Source organism: Mixophyes fleayi, chromosome 2, assembly GCF_038048845.1.
Source record: "Mixophyes fleayi isolate aMixFle1 chromosome 2, aMixFle1.hap1, whole genome shotgun sequence".
NCBI lineage: Eukaryota > Metazoa > Chordata > Amphibia > Anura > Limnodynastidae > Mixophyes > Mixophyes fleayi.
In genome coordinates this window covers 90,760,373-90,786,918 of record NC_134403.1, presented here as the reverse complement: position 1 = coordinate 90,786,918, position 26,546 = coordinate 90,760,373, and the positions used below count along the sequence as shown (strand labels likewise).

General features: G+C 41.7%; 2 protein-coding genes across 3 annotated transcripts in view; both read right to left on the bottom strand.

Moving 5' to 3' along the window:
• Nucleotides 1-4,865, bottom strand: part of PRKAG1 (protein kinase AMP-activated non-catalytic subunit gamma 1) — a 37,882-nt gene extending 33,017 nt beyond the window's left edge. The window contains exon 1 of the mRNA XM_075199634.1: nt 4,767-4,865. Within this exon, the coding sequence (XP_075055735.1) occupies nt 4,767-4,775 (9 nt within the window). The 5' untranslated portion in view covers nt 4,776-4,865. The remainder of the gene's footprint in view (nt 1-4,766) is intronic.
• A 256-nt stretch (nt 4,866-5,121) lies between these two features.
• KMT2D (lysine methyltransferase 2D) overlaps nt 5,122-26,546 on the bottom strand; it is a 124,615-nt gene continuing 103,190 nt past the window's right edge. For both annotated transcript variants that reach the window (XM_075199632.1, XM_075199633.1), the window contains 8 exons: nt 25,933-26,066; nt 24,245-25,415; nt 21,927-22,063; nt 16,012-16,142; nt 9,026-9,311; nt 8,203-8,276; nt 7,869-7,977; nt 5,122-7,783 (listed from right to left, as the gene is read on the bottom strand). In XM_075199632.1, the coding sequence (XP_075055733.1) occupies nt 7,691-7,783; nt 7,869-7,977; nt 8,203-8,276; nt 9,026-9,311; nt 16,012-16,142; nt 21,927-22,063; nt 24,245-25,415; nt 25,933-26,066 (2,135 nt within the window). In that variant the 3' untranslated portion in view covers nt 5,122-7,690. The remainder of the gene's footprint in view (nt 7,784-7,868; nt 7,978-8,202; nt 8,277-9,025; nt 9,312-16,011; nt 16,143-21,926; nt 22,064-24,244; nt 25,416-25,932; nt 26,067-26,546) is intronic.

Sequence of the window (26,546 nt, the reverse complement as noted above, 5' to 3'; positions counted from 1 at the left end):
AGGTCTAAATGGGCCACAGCCCAGGGGCCTCGGGCATCCAGGGGGCCCTTGACAGTGCTCAGCGGCATTATCGATCAATGCGGGGGCACCCCCGGCCCGATCAATGCTGCTGAGCCTGTCACTTCAGTCCTTCCGCGGCGCTCAGTAATCTCCTTACTGAGGAGATCTCGGGAGTTTCACTCTCACGAGATCTCCTCAGTAAGATTACAGCGCACAGCAGAAGGACTGCAGTGACAGCACAAAAGAAATAGGTAAGCGCTTGGGGCGGCCTCACGGGGGAATGATGGAGGCCCCCTTAGCCCAGGGGCTTCCATTCCCTTAATCCGGCCCTGCTCAGATGTCACCCTTATGTTGAGTGTATGAATACAAATATAGATGGCAATTTCTTTTCAGATTTCTTGTGGATCAAGGCCATTAGATGTGGCAGAGAAGTGACAGCTAGCAATAGGATCATTAGTACAATTGATTTATCACAGAGACTTTCACACATTGAGAACCTACCAACTATATCAGGGAAAGAATCTTAGAGAATTAGTGGTGACTTCAATGTTTTAGATTTAGAAGTGCCTAACATTGAATAATCCCCAATAGCACATCAGCCACTTTAATTGCTACAGCTGCAATGTGTTATATGTGAGCTACAAAGTATCAGAGTTATAATCATAAAACAAAACAATATATACCTATTGAGATGCGATACAGGAATACATACTAACTATGCAACAGTGATTAGAATGTGACACGATTACACCAATATAGGATCATTTACATTATTTTAGTTATAACTAATGGATTTTAACTAAAAGAAATAAAGATTAAACATTTTAGTAAGAGAAATATATTTTTTTGCATTTGGGTGCATCAGACAGAAATTCTTCTTTGTGCCAATAAATAATTTGAAACCAAGTTTAGTGATAACACCTCCCAAGAAATGATAATCAACTTTAGTGTAGACATCCAGATAATTTAATGCATACCTCTGCTGTTCACATAAGCGGCAGCATAAATTGCAAATTAGAGAAAATGGGTGGGAGTTATGCATGATTTCATAGCTTTTCTGACCAACCCATGGTTTATACCGCCACTTGAAAGAAAAAGGTAACAGGCCCAATTCCCAAAACAGGCTCAATAAACCAAAATTTTCAAAGTAGTTTGTCCTTGCTCTTCTCTCACTTTTCCTTGTCAATCACATAATTGTTTTTAAATATCTAATGACCACCGGGTGTCAATATACTGTTCTGTACGATTTATATGAACTTAATGACAAATGTTTAACAAAACACATTTTAAATAAGGGGCTCTCGAACCAGTTGTGGGGAGAAGGGGGTAGTTTGATACAGAGGCTTCAATTAGAGATTTTGAAGCTGTGGGGAAACTAGAGGATACATAAAATTTACCTAGTGAATTGCCTGGCGGAAACATAGATTAAGAGGGGAATTCAATTAGCAGCAAAGTACCTCACTGATGTTCCAGACACTTTGTGGCTGATATTTTTATCGCGCACCACCTTGCCGGCAATTGAATTCATCCCCAAGTGTGAGATTATAAAATGTAACATTAAACATAGACATTGCAAAATGTGTCTATTGCTTCACACACCACCCTCCCTACTACTAGTGTGGCCGGGTTCCCCGAGTAATATGCGGTGGCCATCTAGAAACCCCTCCGGCGCAGGGTATTAACCCTCCCGGTGCCCGAGGAGTTAAAGCCAGGGTGCCGGCACAAGCAAGTGTTAAAATGTTTTAAATGTAAATAAAACATATTTTAAGATGTGTGCTGGGTGGGTAGCACTCGGCACTGCAACAGGAAAAGTGTTAAACCCCGGTGCCTATGTATAAGTGTAATTAAAAAAAAAAAAAAATGCATGTAAATGTTAAGTGTGTCGGTGCTGCAGCGCCGGTACTTAACCGATGTGCAGCACCAGAGGAGTTAACTCCCGGTGCTAGGCGCCGGGAGTCTATGTATATTTTAAATGTATGTGTTTATAAAGTGTATGTATATGTGTAAAATAAAGAAAGAGTACATTACCCTGTGCTGGGGCTGTAGAGGCAGCCCTGGATCCCCTTCACCCTCTGGCAGCCAGCTTCAGTGGCTGCTGGAGGGACTTAACCAGCCCCCTGGAATCAAATAGGTCCAGGAGGTGCAGCACCTCCTGGGGGTCCCAGGAAGCCAAGTCCCTAGTTGGAGCTCAAAGAGCTTCAACTAGCGACAGGGCAGGGATTGCTGCCCCGGGATCTGGCTGCTCTCCCCTGGTACTATTTTCTACCAGGGAGCAACTATGGGCGGAGATTTAAAAGATAAATCTCTCGCCCCAGACAGAGAGGCACCAGGGTTAGGAGAGTGGGCTGAGCCCCCCCTCTCCCTGGCAGCTCGTAGACAGAGATACTCCCCCCTGCCACTAGCAGCAATGTTAAAGGTGTTCACATGCAGGCTGCATAAATCAACCCAAATTGGTTAAAGGGACAGGAGGACAGATTACCTCCTGCTAAGACTAGTCTCCAAATGTGTATAAAAAAGGCTCTGTTTTGTATTAAAAGTTGTTCTTCTTGTCTCATCTGACCCGAACACTGGTACCTTTAACCAGTGAAGAGCAAACAAAAATCCCTTGCTTCAAAAACCTGCTTGGAAACTTCATCATCACCAACTTTATTTATATAGCGCTACTAATTCCGCAGTGCTGTACTGATAACTCACTCAAATAAGTCCCTGCCCCATTGGACTTACAGTCTAAATTCCCTAACACACAGACACAGAAAGACTAGGGTCAATTTGTTAGCAGCCAATTAACCTACCAGTATGTTTTTGGAGTGTGGGAGGAAACCGGAGCACCCGGAGGAAACCCACGCAAACACAAAGAGAACATACAAACTCCTCACAGATAAGGCCACCGTATGCCGATTCCTGTGACCTACAGATTAGACCCAACTCTAATCCGTTCCTGGCTGTTCTGAGGTTTGGACCCAGCACCCAGTACCACTGCTCTGCCCACTACCCAGCAGCTCTGGCCAGTGTGATAGGCCAGGAAAAGGGGAAGGGGTTTATCCACAGCAACAACCCTGATCTATAGGAAGAGGTCAGGAGTACCAGCCCAGATACACCAGTAACGGGGTACACCCGAAGCATCGGTTACCCAGAGGAAATCCGGTTCTGGATGCCGGTAAGGAGTCAAGTGGTGGCAGCATTGTAAGCCCCTCCTACTGAGGCAGGAGGTCGCACTTGGGATAACGAAAGGGAACGGTGGCAAAGTAAGCCCAGCTTATTACCAGCAGCAACAGACAGGGTGGCATAGGCGTCCATCCTGTCACAACTAGTAATACATGTTTCAAGAGGTAAATGGTGTCAATAACCTGAGGAAATTGACATCATGCTATATTGAAGTTCAGCTTCAATGATTACCATAAGATCATAATTATCAAGCAGTGATCTTATGTCAGACTTGGAGTACACACACAAAATAATGTAGAATCCAGGAGCTAAACAGCCGAGTGTAGGAGCTACCAATACCTTCTATGAAATCAAGGAAGATGTGCATCCTTGACATCAGTATTAATGTAGTTTCTAGTGGTATTATATACATAAACAAATCCCAGGAGCTAGCTATACATGCATTATAAAATATCATAAATATATTCTATATATATCATTTATTTATATAGCGCCAACATGTTCCGTAGCGCTTTACAATTGGGGACAAACATAGTAAACTAATAAACAAACTGGGTAAAACAGACAAAGAGGTGAGAAAGGCCCTGCTCGCAAGCTTACAATCTATGGGATAGAGATAAATATACATACACACACACACGCCCTACACGTTGGCTGATCCACAAACATCACTTTGTACCAGCTTTACTGCAAAGGTGTGCATCAACTACAGGGAAATCCCCCAAAAAAAAGCCTAAACAGAAAACATTTTAAAAACACAAACATACAGCGCTACACTGCTCAGTAAATACAATAACGGCTATATGAGCTTCAAATATGAAATAAAAACACTCATATTGGACAATATCATATGGAGCAGACATCACTGTCTGTTTTTTTCTGTTATTAGGAGGATTGCAGCCTCCATTGTTTTTAGTTTCAGTTATTTAGAGCTTGTCAAAAGGTGTTTTTTCTTCTTGTTTTGTGTAACATAACACTTGCCTGTCTTTTCATACTGAACTGAGTAATATTTATCTATTTTGACATTAAAAAAGTCACTTCTATTTTAAGTTTCACAGTACCACGTTAAAGTATTCTTTTATACTTATACTGCACATTCAAGTCAGATATACTCACCTATTTTATATGTTGCCCTAGTTTCACCAGTCCATTATACCAGTTTATAGGGATCTCTAAAGCGTGTTATAATAAATTAACCATATTTGCTGTAATTTTAAACAAACAGCTAATAAACCCAAATTGTTTTTTTTTTCTTGCATTTAACTGAATATATATTAAGAGGATTGCCCTTCAGCTGATGTGGAACCACAGCCCAGAATACACCGATAGCTGGATAAGCCACAGATTGCCTACTATAGTAATAGTACAAAACAGAGGTAACACTAAGCTGGGACCAATACAACGCCTAACACAAACCATACGCTGACAGCACTGCTGGCACAATATACTACAGCTGGGGACAGGCCATGTACAGACGCCAGGCAGTTATACACCCTTCTCTGTATTCTGGGCCCTGCTTGGTTACAGTACGTTATACATTGACGTCTCACCTAGCCTAGTTCACCCCCCGTGTGCGCTCATAACGCCCCCCAATCTCTTACCGGCTCCATTACTGTCTCTTCATCTGTACACACACTCGGCAGTTCACTTCCGTTTATGTCTCACAACTGAACTCCCGCCTATACACGTCACATCCGGAAACCGGACTTCCTGTAAATTAATTAACAGCCACCATCTTGGGTGGGGCAATCACAAAACCTCGCTGACAGACTCACCAAAGGGGATTGACTAACAACCACACAAGGAAAAAGTGGTAATAGAGAATGTAGTCATATATACACACCTACACGGGTAGGAAGAGGAGAGACCTGTATAGATAGGGAGTGGGGGACAGAGATTATATATACATACATACATACATACATACATACATATACACACACACACACACAGAAGTATTTAAAATGCATTTTATTTGTCCTTTAAAAACAAACCAAAAGAAGCAATTAAGCTCTTCTTACTTGCCTCTTTCACATAAATTATATACATTTCAAAATTATATTCAATACAAAACATGCCACGTACAAGTTTTTATTTTTGTTTTTTTAAAAAAGGAATAATTTTATGTTTTCTACGAAGGACAAATCTGTACAGAATCCTCACCGCACAAATTACAGCTCCCTATGGAATCTTGTAAATACAACAAAAAAAAAAAAAATGAAAAAAAAATGGCGGAACGAAAGGAAAATTATGAAAAACAAGTATTTGCAAGTGGAGTCCAAATAAAAATCAAAACACAGCAAATTAAAGTGTTTATAGAAGCAGAGAAAAATCAAGTATTTCAAGCTTGGATCTGGATTATAGGTCATAGAAAATAACTTTATAGGGTTTTACTTAAGATACATTACTGTTTGTCATATCTATAATCTAATATCACAAGTCTGACAGGGATGTACTGTCAGTTCCCATTAAAGAGCTCAAAGCTCTCCAAATTAATTGTTAAAAGAAAGCAGGAAAACAGAAGAGTACATTTAATTTCAAATTTTCAGGCTTCTCATAGTGTCCAGTGGTTTCTCGATAATACGGTGCCCAACTATGCACAACATTTATTTTTTTAAGTTTTTCTCTTGTTTATTTACAATTGCTTTTACTTTTATTTTGTACAAGTTTGCAGCTTTTAAACAGTTGTGGAAGCAGCTTGTGTTAAAAAGCAACAGCACTTAATCTCTCATATTCACACTAGCTTTGATTTTAAATGCCCTTGGCTACCTATCGCCAATGATTTTTTTTTCTGTGCATTCTAAAAACATAATCACTGTGTCTGTGTCTGTTTGGGGTAATAAAGGTACAGCCACAGCAGTTTGGTTGGTTTTAAGTGGGTAAAGAGATTACTCTCTGCTCAGGTACATAAAGCAGAAAGCAAGAATGTACAATTAGAAAAATCTAGTGTGGAAGCCAGAGGATTGTGACCTACATATTTTGAAACCATTGATTTCAGGGATATAGCTTAGAACTTCACTAGTGCTCAATCTGTACTTTACTCGTTCTATAGAATATGAAAATTGATCACAAAGCATGTAGTGATGCCAAGATCTAGGACACCATGCCAGTCATAGAAAATGACCCTGTACTTCCCTCACAAGGCTGTAATACATAAATATAATTACATGTACAAATAAATAACACCCCCTCACCTATTCCCACCCAAAGCACTGTGCTAAAAAAATAATAAAATCAAGATTTGAATTACATATTGAGAGAAGAACAGCAGCTTCAGTATATGCAGGTGAAGAAAATGTTTAAGGTATGTTTGGGGAAGTTGCACATTTCTAAAACCAGATTTAAAAAGAGTGCATTGCATCAAAATTACTTAACATCGCATAATTTTTTTGGGAAAGGCTTTATGGAAATACTGTGTTAAGGAGTATTATGAAGCGTAAATATCTTAAAATATAAATCAAGGTAAACCTACAGTCACACACATACATACACCATCTGCCAAAAAAAGCAGTTTACCCTACCCCATTACAAAGTAGGTGTTTCTACTACACTTCATTTTCCATGTACTGTATAGAGAAGGGTGAGGTTTCAGGCACAGAATAAGGGAGAAAATGGATTGCTGAGGACAAACCACAAGCAGGCAGTTAGCAGAAAACACAATCCTTAGTGCACTCCTACCTGCTCATAGCCCATTTTAAAGGCCAAGAGGCAGGTGACAAAGCTTCAGATAGGGTCAAAACAACCGAAACTTGACCCTATGGGATGGGTGGCATATATTTCCATTACTCGAGTCACATCACGAGTTGTGTCCATGTTCATGAGGTGCTATCTATATTAGATTGCCGTGGGAGTGTCACATATACACATTAGTATCCAACAGGCAGATGAGGTAGGTGCTGGCCAGGTGCCTCTGGGATTGGGTAGCTGTGACAGGTAACAGTCTGTCTCTGTAGCGCTCAATGAAAGCAACTCATGTGCTTTTTCTGCAGTCTTATGTGCTCTCTTTCGCGCTGAGGGTCCTGTAGATTTAGGATTGTCAAACTGCTTTGTTAACTAATGATTTTTTTTTACATTTTTTTATTTTTTTTTTCCACTTTTTTTGCATTCTCATTTGAGAAGTTAGCACAAAATATTTTTATATTTAGATAAAAACAAAAACAAAAAAATCCTCTCTTTCGAGCATTTGTTACTTGAAGGAAGAAGGGGTGCTACACAAAACATATTCCCAGCTATTCAGTGTTTAGGGAATGTTCTCTGCAGAGTAGCTCTCTCTCTTGCAGTTTCTTCCTTTTACAGATGTAAAGGCTTTCAGATGGGATGCAAAGCTCTCCTGATATCACTACACTTTCCTTATGTCATCAAAATACAGAAAGCTTGGGTACTGGTGCAGTACCTCAAGGAAGGCTTCAACCGCTAATGCGGTGAAGTGATGGTAGACACAGGTTGGTGTTCAGTGCTCACTCCAAGGCTTTACATAAAAAGAGCACATACTCTGGATGACAGGAGGCAGTTACGCTCATCATTCTCAATTCATCCATTTCCGGCAGTTCCATGCTCCACAGTGACATGGGATCTTGTGCTGATCATCTTCAAAGTCAAACTGATAGTCATATGTAAGCTGTAATAAAGAAAGACGGTCTTGTGATTGCCATTTTTCATCAATAATTTTGTGTTCCCTCTAAGATGAAATTAACTACACCCACCTCCTCTCCTTTTGGTATCCTACGACTTGAGATGATGATGATTTTGTCTTCCTTGTCAAAAGTGACAACCTCAGCAACACAGTTGGGAGCACAGGAATGATTGATGTACCTTAACCAGAGAGAATGAAATACCAACATTTTTTTTTAAAAAAAACTGCCCCTCATACTTTGTAACAAGTGAAAACAATTTCTATGGGCACTTTCAAACTGGATAATTTAAATACGTAAATGTTGTGTGGGACAGGGATAAATCTTTACAATTATTGCTGTCTTTGGAAATCAGGGGCACTTGGCAACCAACCTGTTTACAAATTTAAAAAATAAAATAACGTACCTAGCAGGTCCACCAGTTAAAGTAGCATCAATTACATGCTCATTATTAATTCGAAACATGTAGATTCCTCGGTTCTGGAAGAAAAGATGAAGAGTATCATTAGAAATGCCACTATCAAAATGAATATCATCTTGTTCTAAGCAATTAAATCAAGTTGTTCTCCACTTATTAATGCAAGGACAAGCATTCCATAAGTCCGCCTTTCTAGACTTATTATAGGGTTTAAAGTGCCAAAACAAAGAAACCCTATTTTACAAATAACACCCCTTATCCTACATCTAAATCGTATGCTTGATACATTCTGTAGCAGCGTATCTAGCACCTGACTTTCCTACAGCGATGGGGGCAGGACACCAACACCTAGATACACACTGCTAGAGAATGTATCAGCAAACAACCAACTGTAGAATAGATCTTTAAAAGAAAGAGTCCACCTATTTTGCAAATATTTTTTTTTTTTTTTAAAATGGTGTCCTGTAATAAAACCACCCAAAAGTATTAATTTCTTGCTTTTTGCTAGGTTGCTTTTGCAATATGCAAGTTTGATGTGATATTTATTTTGTCTGTAGTTTATTTCTTAGCCTGTCTCTGGCAACATAGGTGATAGACAACACAGGAACACAGCTACCTACTGTTTGCAGCATTGCAAATATTGCCAACCATTGAGATGGTGGTAGAAAAATTTTACAGATAGAAGTTGCAGCTCCAAAATTAAAATTTGTAGAGTTCATCATTCATCAACTTTCTATTATATGTAGATCATACAGCCATCTCAAAATATAACAGGTTAATGTTTATAATGTAATTTTCCTGTCTAGCTCACCTGCTCTTCATAGATCTTCTCACGACGGTTTGCTACTTCATTCCTAATGATGGTGCCAATGTATTCTATCACCATGGTGTGCTTCTCCAAGTCTTTGGCAGCATAAAGCCCTAATCCTTGGATTCGAGAACGAGCCAAATATACATTATTCTTCCACTCAGTCTTCAGCCTGCGATACTGGGATGACTTTGAGTGCACAAACTGTTTGCTATAGGGTGTATTTGTCTCTCCTGTAAAGGTGCTCTGGTAGGCTTTGGACATGCTAGTGCTGTTCAGAGTGTGAGGCCTGCAGAGAAAGATCATACAGAATCAACAAAATACCTCAATGAGGCCCAAAATATATTAAGTGAATGAAGGTGTTCCCTTTACTAAGCTAAAAATATTGTATATATACACAATTTGAATATGTGCAAGAATGAAAAATAACAGCCTTTAAGTTTGAAGATCTGAGCCATTAAAGCAACAAAAAAATAAAATAATCTTTGTTCTCAACATTAAAGCCCTTCCAAGGCAGTGTATTGGAAACAAATCAGACACTTTCACCCTATAACCACCCTGTTTCCCTGCTCCTTTATTCTATTCTGCTTCTTTTCTTAGTTGTTAATGAAGACCATACACTCCTGGGTGGGCTGGTTTGTACAATACAGCCTGCAGAACCTTAGAAAACCAGACACAGCTTCAATGGTAAAAAAAAACAAAAAAAAAAACACCAAAAAAACAGGCAACAAAATTAAATGGTTGCCGAAAATGGACTGTATCTTGAAAAGCAATAACATTCTATGGGGGACACTGGAGTACAATGGGGTATATATGTGGATCTGAGGAGCTCTGCCACTTTTTCTTCTTTAATTGCAAGTGCCTCCAGACTATGAGAGACTGCTCACATCATGCGATGGGCCGAAAGAAACACCATAACAAGAGTTCATGAAAGGTGTAAATAACTGGAAGGTAGTCTATCTCAGCTGACATTCAGCCATGGGGAAGGACTCTACATCCGGAGGGATTTCAACAGCTTGTGGATTGGTAGGGACAGCCCGACATTAACCCGATGACGTCTCGGCTGATCCACAAAGTAAAGCACTACAGAGCCAGATCCTAAAAAAGTTTAAAACAGAAGTAGTCCACGCAATCCTCATTACCCCCGGCATGTCCAGTAAGGTCTTGGTACAACTACCCAATCGGCATGCTGGAAGCTCTTCCGTGAAGACCTTTGTTGCAAACAGACCTCCTATCTCAAGGCCAGTTCCAGCATCAACATTAAGTATGACTAGCTTTAATGGGGTGGCTATTGAAGCCGCTATCCTAAAAGCGAAGGGTCTCTCAGATAGCATTGTGCAGACCACGCTGTGGGCTAGGAGGCAAATCTCTGCCAGGAACTACCATAGGATTTGCAAAGCATACTTTTCCTTGTGCAAGCAGAAAGGGTTCCCTTCCCTTTAGACTGTCTTGACTTAACTACTTTTTACAGAAAAGTTTGGATCAGGGCCCCAGGCTCAGTTCCTTAAAGCCAACTCTTGCTAGATGTAAGCCCCTATACCTGGGTAGTTGGTGCATCTGATTTTACCTGCATTTTAAAAATAGAGTAAAGCATACTGGTCAGAGCAAGACCTGAATACAATGAGGTATCCTTGAAGTTTGTTTTTATCAAAATATGAACCAATGTTTTCATTTTGCTAAATACACATAGTTGTCAGCACTTAACATACACACTTATAGCACTTGCATATGTTTTGGGTTTTGATTTTTAACTTTTTATTTAAAGAGGAAACAGCATGAACGTTACAAGCATCATATTATTCAAATGAACATGAGTATATCAGACATCTCCTCTTATTTTTATGTTTTATACTAGTAGGGAGGGGAAAAGGGTTTAGGAATGAAGGGGGGGGGGGTGCGGGGAGGTGGAAAATGCACTTATGTCACCAAAAATATCGAGCTATGCTATTTAAAACCAAAATAAAACAAACAAACTAACATACATCAACCTAGACCAGGCTCTTACCCGTGACGCACTGCACCCAGCATAGGGGATCCAGAGGCAGCCCAAGGACTATGTATCAATAGCAGGAGGGGGGGGAGCCAAGGAGGATAGGCAGCTGAGGCTTTTCTTGTAGATACCACGAGGCCCAGACCTTGTCGAATTTATGCGAGTTGTTGTGGAGGTAATATTCTCCATGCTTGCGATATGCCATATGTAATTCCGTAGGACCTGCATGAGGGAGGATCGGGATCTTTCCAATGTTTGGCTATTAGGGACTTAGCAGCTGACAATATGTGAGAGATAAGCTTGTTAGAAGGGGTGCTCTCATCGAGAATAGGGCGAGAGAGAAGAAACAACCAAGGGTCTGCATTGACTTGTTACTCAGACACGGAGTTGATTAGTGCAAGGACCATATTCCAGAAAGGAACTATACTAGGCCAAGTCCACCATATATGTAGCATCGTAACCCTCTAGCCACATTCCCACCAGCAGCTCAAAGTGGCTGCGGAAAACATTCTAGATAGCTTGTCTAGAGTTTAGTACCACCTATAGTACAATTTGTATGCAGTTTCCTTAATGAGTGTAGAGATTGAGCTCTTGGCAATCACATCTCTAACCTCCTCCCAGCAAGATTCATCCGGGAAGGGGGCGTCCCTGGTCTTTCTCCCATTCCTGCTCATGTCTACCTGGTGTGTCAAAGGTGATCTCTATAAGCCGAATATAAATTAAAGATATCATTCCCTTGGCAAGTGGTTAATGCAAACACATATTCTCAAAGAAGATGAGGGACTGAAGAACGTCATGGGAGGGCAAGGACAGAGCGAAGTGTCGGACCTGGAAGTATTCAAAGAAAAGCAGGCAAAAAGACACAAACTTGTTGTAAAGATCAGATATGGAGGTCTGCATATGTCTTTTTTGCTTTGAGTACAATTTGAATGTAAGGCATTTATATTGCCAAGCAGCTGGTACCGTGTATAATGTGGAATTAACAGAGAGCAGGGTTATGTCTTCTGATTCATTTCCTTAGAAGGTCCAGGTGCAGGCCTTGTCTGTATTCTTTCAGTAGGAGCTGGTGTCATTGCCAGAAGTCAAAATTTTTCTACAAGGAGTGCTGCATGTACAGCCTCCCCATGTCACTCTGGTGGTCCCATGGAAACAATCTTGTTTTCATAGTGTTACAACATCCACTCTTAGAACCCTTCCAGCCCACAGATTCAAACTATTTGTCCTGGAATACTGCTTTTCTCCCAGTGATCTCTTTAGCTCACATGGTCTGGGAATTGGGGGCCTAGTCTTGCAAGTCTTTATTCCTGGTGTTCACGATAATAGGGTTTTCCCAAGACGAAACCTTTATTCCAGCCAAAAGTTGTTTCCAGGTTCCTTCTAAACGAAGAAATTATGGTTTCAGCTTTTCACCAGGATAGGTCTAAGGCAGGGGATAGCTTTTTGGATTGGCTAAACCCAGTATGCACCTTACAAATCTATATGCAGAGGACAAGGAAGATATGCCATTTGGATGATGCACAGAAGAGAGGCTGACAGATGGATCAAGTCAGTATTCAGTCAGCTTTACACCAGTCAACCTCTTTTGGGAGATGTGACTGCTCATTCTACCTATTCTGTGGAAATATCCTGGGCAGCGGCTGAGTGCATCCACTGAACTGCTGTTGAGGGTAGCCAAGTGGTCATCAGTGCACACTTTTACGAAATTCTTTAGGTTTGACATTCTTGAAACCAGAGATGCTTCTTTTGGTCGCATTGATAACCCATTGCACTCCTATGTGCCCCACAGATTAGCAGAAAAGGATTTTTCTCAAGTATCAAAAATCCTATTTTATTGCAGCATCAGCATACTCTGCTTCCGGAGAGCTGAAGCCTGCACTTTGAAAAAAGATTTCCGCAGCGCTGTACACAAAGCAAACAGTAGACTATACAGGGTGAGACAGTACAGAACAATAAACAAAAATACCAATGCTTCAGAAACTCCAGGCAGGTTAATGCAGTAGAGGCGGAGTAGAAGAACAGGTGTGGAGACAAGAGGGAAGAAGGCCCTGCTCATTCGAGCTTACATCCTAAGGGTGGGTGAATAATGGCTTCTGATAGCAAGTGCTGTCAGGCTCTGTAGGAGTTTTGAGTCAGAATATCCTACCAACAAGTGAGTTGTAAGGGGGAATGATGAAGAAATTGACTAGATCAGCATACCAGGGCTGATCATGAAATTAAATCCCTGCTAGATATTCCACGATCAACTGTAAGTGATATTAGAAAGTGGAAGCGTTTAAAAACAGCAACTGGGCCACGAAGCGGAAGACCACGTAAAATCACAGGGCAGGGTCAACGACTGCTTAAGACACTGGACTGTGGAGCAGTGTAAACGTGTTCTTTGGAGTGACGAATCATGCTTCTCTGTTTGGCAGTCAGATGGGCTTGGCGGATGCCAGGAAAACGTTACCTGTCTGACTGCATTATGCAAACTGTGAAGTTTGGTGGAGAAGAGATAATGGTGTGGGGCTGTTTTTTTAGGGTTTGTGCTAGGACCCTTAACTCCAGTGAAGGGCAATTGTGACAGGATGGACCGCCTATGCCACCCTTTCTGTTGTTGCTGGGAACCGGTTGGGCTTACTTTGCCACCATTCCCTTTCATTATGCCAAGTGCGCCCTCTAACCGCAATAGGAGGGGCATACAAATGCTGCCACCACTGGATTCCTTTCCAGCATCCAGTACCGGGTTCTTTCTGGGTAACTGTTACTGCTAGGGCACCCCCTAGCTGGTACACCTGGGCTGCTACCCCTGACCGCTTACTATGGATCAGGGTTGTTGTGGATGGATCTCCCCTGGCCTATCACACTGGCCAGAAGTGCTGGGTAGCGGTCAGAGCGGTGGTGCTGGGAAGCTGGGTCCAAACATCAGACAGACGGGAACGGATCAGATTTTGAGTCTCAGGATTTTCAGCATGCAAGATGTTTTCAAGCAGGTCTTTGAAGCAAGTGATGTTTATTTGCAGTGACACTGATTGAAGGTACCAGTGATGAGATCAGATGGAACAAGAATTTCAGTGTACAAGGTCTCTTTTTATACCGTTTGGACATAGCCTCACAGGGTAAGCCAGCCCCCTGAGGTCTGAGTTATGTTTAGTATCAGGATATATGTTTCCCAAACATGGATTTACATGCAATGCAAAGCTAACAATATTTACACTACTCTGTTATGTGTCAAAACTTGATGCTTGCATTATTTGAAATGCAGCCACACCAGACAGTGGCCCCCTGCTGGGTATACAGGCTAAACATGTGTTTGTCACTTCACATAAAGACTTACTTAGTATTTCCTGCTATCAGCAAACAGACTTCCTCTAGCAAAGTTACAAACCCAAACAATGACACTTGCATACAAAACACATCCCAATGTAACACAATAAAGAGATTTTTACTCACCGTAAAATCCATTTCTCTTACTCCATTGGGGGACACTGTGTAGTGTCCCCCAATGGCAGGAAAGAGAAAAGTGCATTTCAAATTATACATTGGTGCCTGCACCTCTAATTGAAATACAATAAATTATTTCTACATGATCCAGGTACAAATAAGTTATTTATAAGTGATCCAATCACAGCAATCTTAATGCTTCAGCATGCCAAGTCATTTTGGACAATGCTATGGTTCCAACTTTGTGGTAACAGTTTAGGAAAGGCCATTTTCTATTCCAACATGACTTTGCCCCAGTGCACAAAGCAAGGACTACAAAGACATGGTTTGATGTGTTCGGTGTGAAAGAACTTGACTGGCCTGCACAGGGCCCTGACCTCAACCCCATTGAACACCTATGTGATGAACTAGAAGGGAGATTGCGAGCCAGGACTTCTCATCCAGCATCAGTGCCTGACCTCATAAATATGCTCTACATTCGGGCACAAATTTTAACAGAAACACTCCCAACATCTTGTGGAAAGCCTCCCAAGAAGAGTGGAAGCTGTTATCGCTGCAAAAGGGGGACCAACGCCATATTAAAGTATATGTATTTGAATACAATGTCATTACAATCCATGTTGGTATAATGGTCAACGGCCGAATACTTTTGTCCATATAGTGTGCGTTAGCTTCATGTAAACCTACAGAACGGAGGACAGATCAAAAGGGATTGTCTAAAACTGGTAATAAGTTCCTTGCAATGCAAAGTAGAAGCAGCACTGGTTGTTCTTCCATATAGGAAAATGAAGGTAGGTATTGAATATCAAGGGAAAACAAACTCCCTTTTCATCATAGCTGTGGACACAGCCAGGGAACTTTAATAATGTGTCTCAATGCCTTTTGCTAGCTAGTGACCTCCTTAATTGTATGGAGTGAAGGTGGTCATTAGCTGGCTAAAACATTGGCATACACTGCTTGAATATTTTCTGTGTTAAGCATCAGTTGATTAAAGACCAAATATCTTTCTTTTTATGTTTATTTACTAAATTAAATATTTATACTGATTTTGTTATCGTGATACATTTCTTAATAGTGTTAGGATATTTTTGTTATCACCCGTGCCTAATTTGCACTACCCTGCAGCCCTCTCAGTATCACTTGCCTTGTTGGTTGGCACCACTTTATTACCTGGGAAGGCTGGACTGATGGGTGGTCAAGTCTGGAAGCTGGAAAAGACTGTGGTGGCAGGCTATAGCCTGGAGAGGACTAGGAGGTACACTGACCACACAAGAGCCGCTGTTCTGCTAATTGTTAGTCCACGTAAAGTGTGCAGTGTCCTGAACCCTGCAAGCCAGAATCTCTTGAGGCTGTCCCTCAAATAGTGTAAAATAAAGAATAAAATAAAAGAGCAAAAAGTCCTGTGTCCACCTCCTATGTAGATCTAAATATCACTAATATAAAGTAAGTTACAAGAATAATCAGAAAAAAGTTCTAAACACAACTTTCATAAATGTATCATTTGCATCTTAAGTAGGACTGCCTCAAAACAAATATAAAGAATAGCGAGTTATGGTAAGGGTCCAGTTAGGTGGCTTACCGTTTATAGTGGGTCATGATCTTCGGCTCCGATCTGGCACAGCCGGTCGGGTTGATCATGAGAGGCAGCTCCATTAAAGGATGTCGGCCATATCGAAAGAGATAGTTCTGACAGTTCTCTACTCCAGGCAGCTGCACACAAGACAGATAGCAAGCAAAATATTTGAAATGACTATGAAAATATTCATAAAAAAAAGCACAATTAGATTTTATAAACTAATGTAGCAGCATATAATAGTCATTTTTTTATACCAGATTTCCATCTTTATGTTGTTCAACGGTGTTATTTTTATCTTTTACCTAAAAAGGCACCACACAAGTTTTGCAATGTGTACATGAAATTTACAGTAGTATACAAAATACAGACAACAACTCAATGCATAATACATTACAAAACATTATTAAATGAAACAATTAAAATAAACATAATAGAAAGATCAGACATCTACTAATTGAGAGTGATGGTAATGTCCAATATATTCTTGGACTCAAGAATACCGGGCTAGGGAAGCAGGCCTAGAGGTACAGAGGGTAATGCAGTAGTAGTAGGAAAACATGAGGAAAGAGGACCCTGCTCATGAGAGCTTACATTTCAAAGGTGCAAAATCCTTACAAAACCACAGTTGTCAGTATATAAAATCTTTGCAGATCAGATGCCCCGAGGCGAATTGTGAGTCTTAGACTGCTGTTATAATCCTTTTTTTCCCTTTTTGGATTTATTTCTGACCGCACGTAATGCAATCAGACATGGTAATTTAAAAAAAAGTTGTTAAACTTTCCATATCTATGACTGTGCAGGTGACAAGACCCATCATCCACTGTTCTAAGAAAAACATGCCTTTATCAACATTATAGAAAGGACTTATTTAATGTAAAGATTGGTAGTAAATTCCTACCAAGGAGCTAAACGGTGATGGTAGCTTCTAGAAATGCATCTGAAATTTAATATATACTGGACGCTATTCTGCAGAAGTAAAGATTTCAGTAACTAGCTATAAATGAATTGAGATTAATATATTAAATTGGTCATCCCATTACCACATAGATGTGAAAGTAGATTTTTACTCACTATAAAATCAAATTTTTTCTGACTCCATTGGGGGACACTGTGTGACATTGGGGGCATAGTAGTGGGTCTAGTTTAGGCACTTATTAACTTGTTTGATCTTCACACTCCTCCCACTACTATTTTTTCAGTTTTGATTAACCAAGCGTATGAGGAAAGGGAGAATCCCACAGGGCCAAAAATATAACTATTAAATTTCACACAACAGAACAATTTACAGAGCAAGGGAGGGTGCGCAGTGTCCCCAAATGAAGTCAGAGAAATCGATTTTACTGTGAGTAAAAATCTACTTTTCTCTTTCCTACCATTGGGGGACATTGCGAGACATTAGGGATATACCAAAGCTTCCTCTAAGGGAGGGACTGCTCTGGAACGGCTGCGCGTAATATCCTGCGGCCAAAGCTTGCATCCACAGATGCGAAGCCCTGCAATCTATAAAATCTTGCAAAGGTGTGGGACTGAACCATGTTGCTGCTTTGCACAACTGCTCGGCCGACAGCCCTGGTAGAATGGTAGCACATAAGCCCACCGAATGGTGGAAGTAATCCAGCGGACAAGCAACTGTTTGGAAGCTGGCCAACCCTGCTTATGCGCCTCACAAAGAACAAAAAGATCCTTAGATTTTCGGATAGAGGCCGTGCGATCAACATAACATTGCAGGGCACGGACCACATCCAGGAAATGTAAAAAGTAATTTGGAGAAGACTGGGAAGGACCAAAAGCAAGTACCACAATCTCTTGATTTAAGTGGAAGTGGATACAACCTTTGGAACGAAAGAAGGCTTGGTACGAAGTATCGCTCTGTCTTCATGGAAGATCAGGAGTGGAGGATTGCAGCAGAGCGCCCGAAATTATGAAACCCTACAAGCTGAAGCGATGACTAACAGGAACGCCGTTTTCCAAGTAAGATGTCGTAAATCCACAGAATCCAAAGGTTCAAATGGAGCCCGGGTAAGTGCATTGAGCACCAAATTGGGGTCCCAAGGCTCCACAGGGTGACTGAAGGGAGGCTGCACATGGAGAACCACCCCCTGAAGGAAGGTCTGAACATCCGTACAGGTCATTAGTTTGTACTGAAAATAAATGGAACTCGCAGTGACCTGAACCTTAAGGGACCCAAGACGTAGACCCTTATGTAGGCCGACCTGCAAGAAGGCTAACAGTCGAGGAAGGCTAAACCTAGATGTGTGGAATTTGTTGGACTCACACCAACTAATGTATGCCTTCCAAACTCTATGATATATGGCTGAGGAAGAAATTTTTCAGGCCTTGATAAGGGTCCCAATAACCTCCTGTGAGAACCCCCTTGCCTTTAGAATTGAGGTCTCAACAGCCATGCCGTCAAAGCCAGATGATCTAAAGAGTGGCAAAGAAGCGGTCCTTGAACTAGAAGATCTGGCCACATTGGTAGACGGAAGGGGGTTACTGCTGCCAGAATGTTCGAAAACCGTGCCCTGCAAGGCCAATGGGGGGCTACCAGGATTGCGGGAACCCTCTCTCTCTCTCTCTCTCTCTAGCTTTTTTAGCACCCGAGATAGCATGGGAATTGTAAGGAAAAGATGCCATGACATGGAACGGTCATGGCATCTGTGAATCTCGCCTGAGGGTCTCGAGCCTTTGAGCAGTATTGAGGAACCTGGTAGTTTAGCCTGGACGCCATGAGGTCAATCTCTGGTGTGCCCCAGCGTTCCACTAGGAGAGCAAAGACCTGCTTGTTTTAGAGACCATTCGCCTGGGTGAAATCTCTGTCTGCTGAGTTAGTCTGCTTCCCAATTTTCTACTCCTGGAATGTAAATGGCCGATATCTTGGAAACATGATGTTCCGCCCATATCATGATTCTGGCAGTCTCTCGCATGGTTGCTACGCTGCGAGTTCCGCTCTGAGCCTGCGTCAACGTCCTGTATACAGCTCTGAGTTCCAGGATGTTGATAGGGAGTGTGGATTCCTGGGGTGAACAGAGACCCTGTAATCTCAGAGGCCCCGTTACCCTGTCAAAACCTGAGAGACTTGCGTCTGTTCTGACCAAGGTCCATGACCAGGCTCGAAGAGACTGTCCTCTTTCCAGATTCTGTCTGGATACCCACCACGCCAGGAAGAGACGTGTGGGTCTGGACTGGCAGATGATCTGTCTAAATGTGCCTGGGAACCTGACCACTTTTGAAGAATCTGCCTCTGTAGCAGGCGTGAATGGAATTTCACGAACGGCACTGCTTAGTACACTAAAACCATCGTTCCAAGGAGTCTCATGCAACGGAGGAGAGAAACCTTCTTCCTTGCTAGGAGGGATCTGGTTTTGTTGTGAAGTAAGAGGAGCTTGTCCTCCAGTAGATATACTCTCTGGGTCAGTGTGTTAATATGAGACCCAAGAACCTCATCTGTTGCGCTGGAATGAGAGATGTCTTGGGTACATTCAGAACCCAGCAGTGTGCTTTCAGAAACTAAATAGTGATCTGGTTGTGATGAGTTAGGAGCGATGCAGACGGAGCTTTCAGAAGGAGGTTGTCGTGGTAAGGAATTATCGTGACTCCTCTCTGACGCATTATCGCCATGATTTTGGTGAACACTTGGGAGGCGCTCGCTAGAACGAAAGGTAGGGCCCTAAATTGAAAATGGGAGCTCCCCACCGCAAAGCGGAGAAGGCACTGGTGTGCCCTCCATATTGGAACATGCAGGTAGGCATCCATGATGTTTATGGAAGCTAGGAATTCTCCCTGTTCCATTCAGACTATAAACAGATCGAAGGGACTCCATTTGAAATTTCTGAAGCTTTACCTGTTTGTTTAGAGATTGTAGGTTCAAAAAGTGACGGAAAGTGCCATCCGGTTTTGGGACGAGGAAGAGATTGGAGTAAAACCCCTGACCTCTTTCCTGCTGGGGAACGTGGATGATCACCGCGGCTGCCAGCACCTTCTGGATGGACTCCTGTAGTGCCCTGCGCCTGAGGGGACAAAGGGGAAGGGCCGTAGTGAAGAACCTGTGCATAGGAAATTGGACTAGGTTTATGACGTAGCCCCGGGACACAAGTCCTCGCATCCAAACATCCGTGGTGGATGCCCACCGCTGGTTTTGGATGCGAAGAACACACGCCCCCACCACAGCTTTCCCTGGAGGGAATCCGTGAAAAGCTGTGGGCTTATCAGCTGGTCTCGAGGTTCCTTGCCTAGCAGCGCCATTGGTAGAATTACCAAAAATAATTGTCCCCTTTGCTCGTTCCTAGGGAGATTGCCGGCAGAGGTGCCAGGAAAGAGAGCCCAGGCTGCTGCTTACCTGCACTGGGACCCAGAGTGAACAGAGCTGGAGTCTTATTCCCTCCTCTGGGTCTTTAGATCAAGTCCCGTACTGCACCTGAAAAAAGGATTAAACTAAAAACATGAAAAATATAAAACTAATATAAGTATAGGCAGGAGCCTATACCGAAATGACCCATCTCCCAGGCACTTAGAAAAAACTGAGGTATCTACAGGAGAGGAGGGGTATAGTAGGGGACGAATGTGAAGATCAAATAAGTTGATAAGTGCCTAAACTCGTAGACCCACTACTATACCCCCAATGTCTTGCAGTGTCGCCCAATGGTAGGAAAGAGAAAGATTTTTTTCTTCCACCGAGTTCCCTTGCTTTAACGGGGAATGTACGCTCAAGCCGAAGGCAGCCATCTTCCGACTCATTTTCCAATAAGTCTAGTATTAATCCAATCAATTCCAATTGAATTATCTGACTTGTATTGGAAATTGTTTTACACAGAGAGGAAAAACCGCACCAGGTAATCCATTATGCCTCCTTGCAAATATACATCACAGTTTGACTTTAATGTTTATCTATCTCAAGGAAGGGTGCACCCAATCAACTGTTATCATGTAATTTCAGAAGAGGAAAGAGAGAGAGGATGATTATATGGGGCACTCAAATGGATGGTAGCATATCACAATAGATAATTTTAATTTATTTCTGTTAAATACAACTTTATTAAGTGATCAATTAAAAGAACTTCTACTAGCACAATATTAAAAAGTACATATGGTGACAGTCCAAAAAAAGATAACTGATAAAATAGACAAATGTAATTTGTCCAGCCGCGATACTGCTCAATATTGATACTTGCCACTTCCTTATTAATCATGGACATAAGCCATAAATCTATAGTGCTGATTCATATAGTATGTTCAACATCCAAAGTAATATTTTATCACCCTCTAATTACACTGCAAAATTCCCCTGGTTTCAATCATCGAGGTGGTAATATAAATAAAGTAAGCTGCCTGTTCTATCTACTGAAGAGTTGCTGTTGACTAGAGTCTCTACAGAAACAGCAAGGATTAGCAACTGTGTCTGATACCAATTTCTGCCTATAATTACATCTCCAAATTCCCCTGGTTACAATCATCGGGGTAATATAAGTAAAGTGAGCTGCCTCTCCTATCTGCTGAAGGGACAGCGGCGCTATTAACTGAAATCTCTAAAGGAATAGCACGAGTTAGCGGCAGTGTCAAATACCATTTCTGCCTAATTTAGAGGTTGAGGTCTTGGTTGAACTGACTAAATAATCTAAGTGATTTACTTTGAGAACGAACAGTAAACACGGGATTGTATTGGAACCACATACGCTGTGCGCCTTTTCCTTCCTCTGGATCAACAGAATTTAGATAACATGGAAATTCAAGGACTTGTCTTATTATTCATTATGAGCTATTAATGAAAGCTGTGCTACTAAAACATACTGTATGTCTTCCCTGTAAAGGGGAGAATATAAATCTTAACCAATGTTACAATTTTATTGTCATAACAAGAAGAGTACAGTGTGGAGCGTGGTAACAGCAAGATCAAACAGCAGTAAGATAACTATAAAACCTACAGACTCAGCGATGCGCAGCACCGCGTGCAGCGTCAGCCCAAACATCTCTTCTCCTTTCAGATACTCTGGGAAAAGGCGAAGCATTCCAGTTTCTCTCCTCATGCGTGCAACAGGTTCTGCAACGCGATTCCAGAGAGCTAGGGATAACAGTGGTAAAAATCAGTTTAAATTACAGTGGTTTCCATCGTTATGAACTACACTAGCTCATCCTGGTCTATGTATCAATTACAGGGCAAGAAACCCCTCTTAAAAATGCAGTAATTGACTGTGCAGAGAGGGGAATCACACACACTGCTCAGTTCATGTCTCCAGATATTTAATTCAAATACTTTTGTCAAATTAAATTAGATCTCTACCAAACATAACCTAAATGTTTTAGAAACAGCAGTACACAAATAGTGATTTAGCAAACCATCTTAACTTATAGGCCTTTAAGAATGTATCAAGTCTGTTTCAAAGACTAAGGGCTAGATTTACTAAGATGCAGGTTTGAAAAAGTGGGGATGTTGCCTATAGCAACCAATCAGATTCTAGTTGTCATTTTGTAGAAGGTATTAATAAATGAAAGCTAGAATCTGATTGGTTGCTATAGGCAACATCCCCACTTTTTCAAACCCGCAGCTTAGTAAATCTAGCCCTAAGAGCAAGCTGGTAAAAGTGGTGAAGCAGCTTACCAAGGGGCTTGTTCCCTCTGGAAATAAACAGGGAATGGAGTGGAGTTGCACCATCTTTACATTCCATGATGCGTTTTAAACATCTAAACTCATGAGATCTGTTATACCACAGAGCTAAAATGCTACCTTAATGCCGTTTTTGTTCTTGACATCTAAAAGTCATGTCCACAAACATGACGGTGTTAAGCGACTTTGGATTATAGGTGGGTAATCGTCAGGACGGCGGCAAAGCAGATCTCCACACATTACAATTTACATGTTTCAGGCCAGGGTTGGAAAGTCAAACACTGGACTGTCTGAGTACATACTATGATTAGTATGTCAGAATGTTCTTTACAAACACTACACTAGGGTGATTTTGATAACCATGCTCTATTAGTTGCTAAATCGCAAATATGAGGGAGAATTTGGAATTTGATAGCCTGTAAAGCCTTGAACAGTCTAGTGGATTGGTGGGTCCTGGAGAATGCAGCGCTGTGAGCACCCACAGTAATTCCATCTAGGATTCACTTGAACCTTGCAGTAGTGTGTGTAAGAGAAGGTTCAAACTGGTTCCCTTCCCTACATGAGAAAAGCAGAGCAGCAGTACTCTACTCCTTTCTGTAGAGCAGGTGTCCAAACTCAGTCCTCAAGGACAACAACAGTTCATGTTTACAGGATTTCTTTAATCATGCAAAGGTGAGTAAATCTATTTGGCTGGGTCAGTAATTATCTTGCCTGTCTCTACAGACAGAAATCCTGAAAACATGAACTGTTGGTAGCCCACGAGGACTGAGTTTGCACACCTCTGTTGTAGAGCTTGCAGGACTCCTATGCAAAGCTCAACAGCCAGGCTCAAACTGCCCTGGCTGTGGCAGCAGAGACACAGCTGTCCCAGGGTCTGGCTACCATCCCTCTGGAGCAGATTTCAGCTGGGTGCCAACAGGATGGAGAGGGGGTGGGTGGACCGAAAGGAATACACCCCCCCTCCCCCCACACACACCCCTCCATCAGTGAGTGTAATGCAAAAAGGCATGAACAAGGTCCAGGCTGATTCACATGCAAGATAAGGGGAATGTGGACTAGTAATTGGACTAGTGGCTGGTTTACCAGTTCCTACCATATATGTAAAAAAAAAGGGCAAGAAACCTCAATCTAAAGTATGTGTCTCTTCTGTCTGCTACCCTGCACACCTCATCCAAAGTAAATGGTCAGTAGGAAACCACCACGATGACCACAAAAAAGGTGCTGTGGAAGCCACACCCACTCCACCCAGAACTAAGTGGTCCCAGTTGCAAGTGAATGGGCCTTGTGGTAGCAGCGAATACTCTCCTGTAACTGGGATTACAATGGTGCACAGTTTGCACTTACTCTGTGCCTGGTGGCTGAGCAATACCAGTAAAAGGGGTCCATAACAGCAGGATACCAACAGTAAGTGGAACCCAAGACAAACCTGTAAAATCACAGTCAGGGTTGCAGCATAAGCCTTCCCTTTCACACTGACATTTTGCAGGAACATATGTCAAAAATGTTGCCACGTAGAATTTATAAACCAAAAGCAGTGTTATATTTGATAGTAGGTTTACGTTTAATATGTTGGGTCATCTAATTAGCAACTTTAAACATACTAAAGAAACATTTTTGTGCATAAAAATACCAACTTACCCTGGGGAGAGGAGTCTGTCAGCACCACATCTTCATATCCATATTCAATAACTTGTACAGTGAATTCTGGCCGACCATTGTGGTCACATACTCTACAACGATAAGAACACCGACGATGGCTATGTCGCATGCTCCAGTAAATTCGTGTTGCCTCATAGCCCACAGGGTATAGGGCAGTGACACTGTGGAAGTCTTGCAACTGATAAGGCAGAAGCTGACCAATAGCATGAAAAACAAGTCCCCCAACTCTGAACATGTGTATACGGTCACCACGCTGAATAATGCTTGCAATCTGACTGACTTCATCTCGCTCAATGTACACCCGTCGGAAGACTGTAAAGCAGCTCAGTTCATGGTCGCAAGGTCCCTTTAACTTGTGCACTGAACAAAGCATGGTTTTGTCCTTGAAGAACATGCACTTGGCACGGATAGCGCAAGCAAAGTGATAGACATTTGGACAGCGTAACCGATTGCAGCTATTCGTGGCACCCGTTTTCTGGCACAGGCTACACTTTGTAAGCAACCCGCGATGCAGCGCCACTTCCACATTGATCAGTGCACCACCTTGGGTCTCATATACCTCTGTAGACCACAAAGCACAGTTAAGGTGCACCCAAAGATCAAGATCCAGGTTTAGAAGCCGCGCTGGTCCATCAGTAGCTCCATCACCTTCCTCATGACAGAAGCAGCACTTACGCAGATCTGGAGGCAAGGTGTCAGGCTTTAGAGTGGTACCAAGTCTTTCTATTACCTCACACACCTCTTTTTCACAATGACGTGAACCCATTTTCTGGAAAGTGATCAGTATATGCAGTCTCTTCCAACGAACTCCTTTCCACTTCTTTATTTTTGGCCGTTGTTCTTCCACACTTTCCTCTGAGGGACGTACTCTTTGCTTAATTATAGTTGTGTCCATAGATTCCTCAATATTAGATGACTGAGGGGGAAGCAGAGGGCATGATACCAAAGGGTGAGGCAGAGGGCATGGTGCCAGAGGGGGAACTGGTTCTGGTTCAGGAACAGGAGGTTCTATAGGACTAGCAGGTGAAGGCGCAAATGGAGAAGGAGGAGGAGAGGTTTCTTCAGGCAACACGGGTAGCTGTCGAACATCCAGGTTAGATACATTGTTAACATAACAATGATTTATAGCTTTCTCCACAACAGTCTCTTCCTAGAACAAGGAGACAGGACACATTTATAAAATATAAAAACACCGCTCTTATCTTGGTAAAACATTGTAGATGCAATTCTCTCGCAAAAGTTGCCTATTTTGGCACCAAATACTTTTAAGTAAATAAAGCTCTTCTCGCTTAGAAACCACAAAACAAGCGGTAGATAGCATAAAATAATAAATTAATACATTAATAGCACAATAGCATGTAACCAAGAGTTGTGCAGACAATTGACTTATCATTTGGCTTCTAACTTTGACAACTCTTCAGAAAAAATAAATAAAACAAGAAACTTCAGGCTCTGAGGCATGCAGAAAACACTGAACGGGCTCTCAGATCAGGCAAACAGCAAAAGATCTAGGGAGGGGACCACATCGCTGAATGGTATTTACAACAATGTATAGGGGCACAGGAGTTCTCTTTTAAATGTACAATTAAATAAATGTCATCATCAGGGTAAAAAAAAAAAATCTAGGGGGGGAAGAAACTATTACAAATAAAAGACTAAAGACTGACTTGTGCCAGAAGAGTAAGAATATCCAGCTCGCTCTTTAATGTGTATCCAGGAAGCACTGCATCAAGCTGCTTAAGCCAATCTGTGCTATTCTCCAATTTTCCTGTCTGAGTCTTGTCCTTATCACTGGTATCACCTGCAAAGATGGTAGGGAAAGGCAAGCAAGTACAATACATTAAGTCAAAGGGCAAAGAAATGTTATGATTACCAAGATGTGTGACAAGTGTGCTTTTCCATCTTGTAATATGCAACTAGGTTTTACATAAACAAGTTTTCCCCACTAACAATATAACAAAATAGACTATTTAATAGTGTAATGAAAATCACACATATGCTCTGTTCACCAAAGTGCAAATAACAGTCATTTTCCAATTTATATGCCCTGACTATATTATTCGTTACTTAAAATAGAAGGACCAAAAGCACCAACTCTAGTCATAGCAATACAACGGGCATACTGGGATATAGTAAATGTGTAATTTAAGGACTATTGATATAAAGAACAATTAAGCAGAACAATAATAAGAACAATTATGCAGATATATCCAAAATGGTACCTTGCATCTGCAGTGCATATAAACGGTTACTAAATAATATTTTTTAAAAAAATACACAC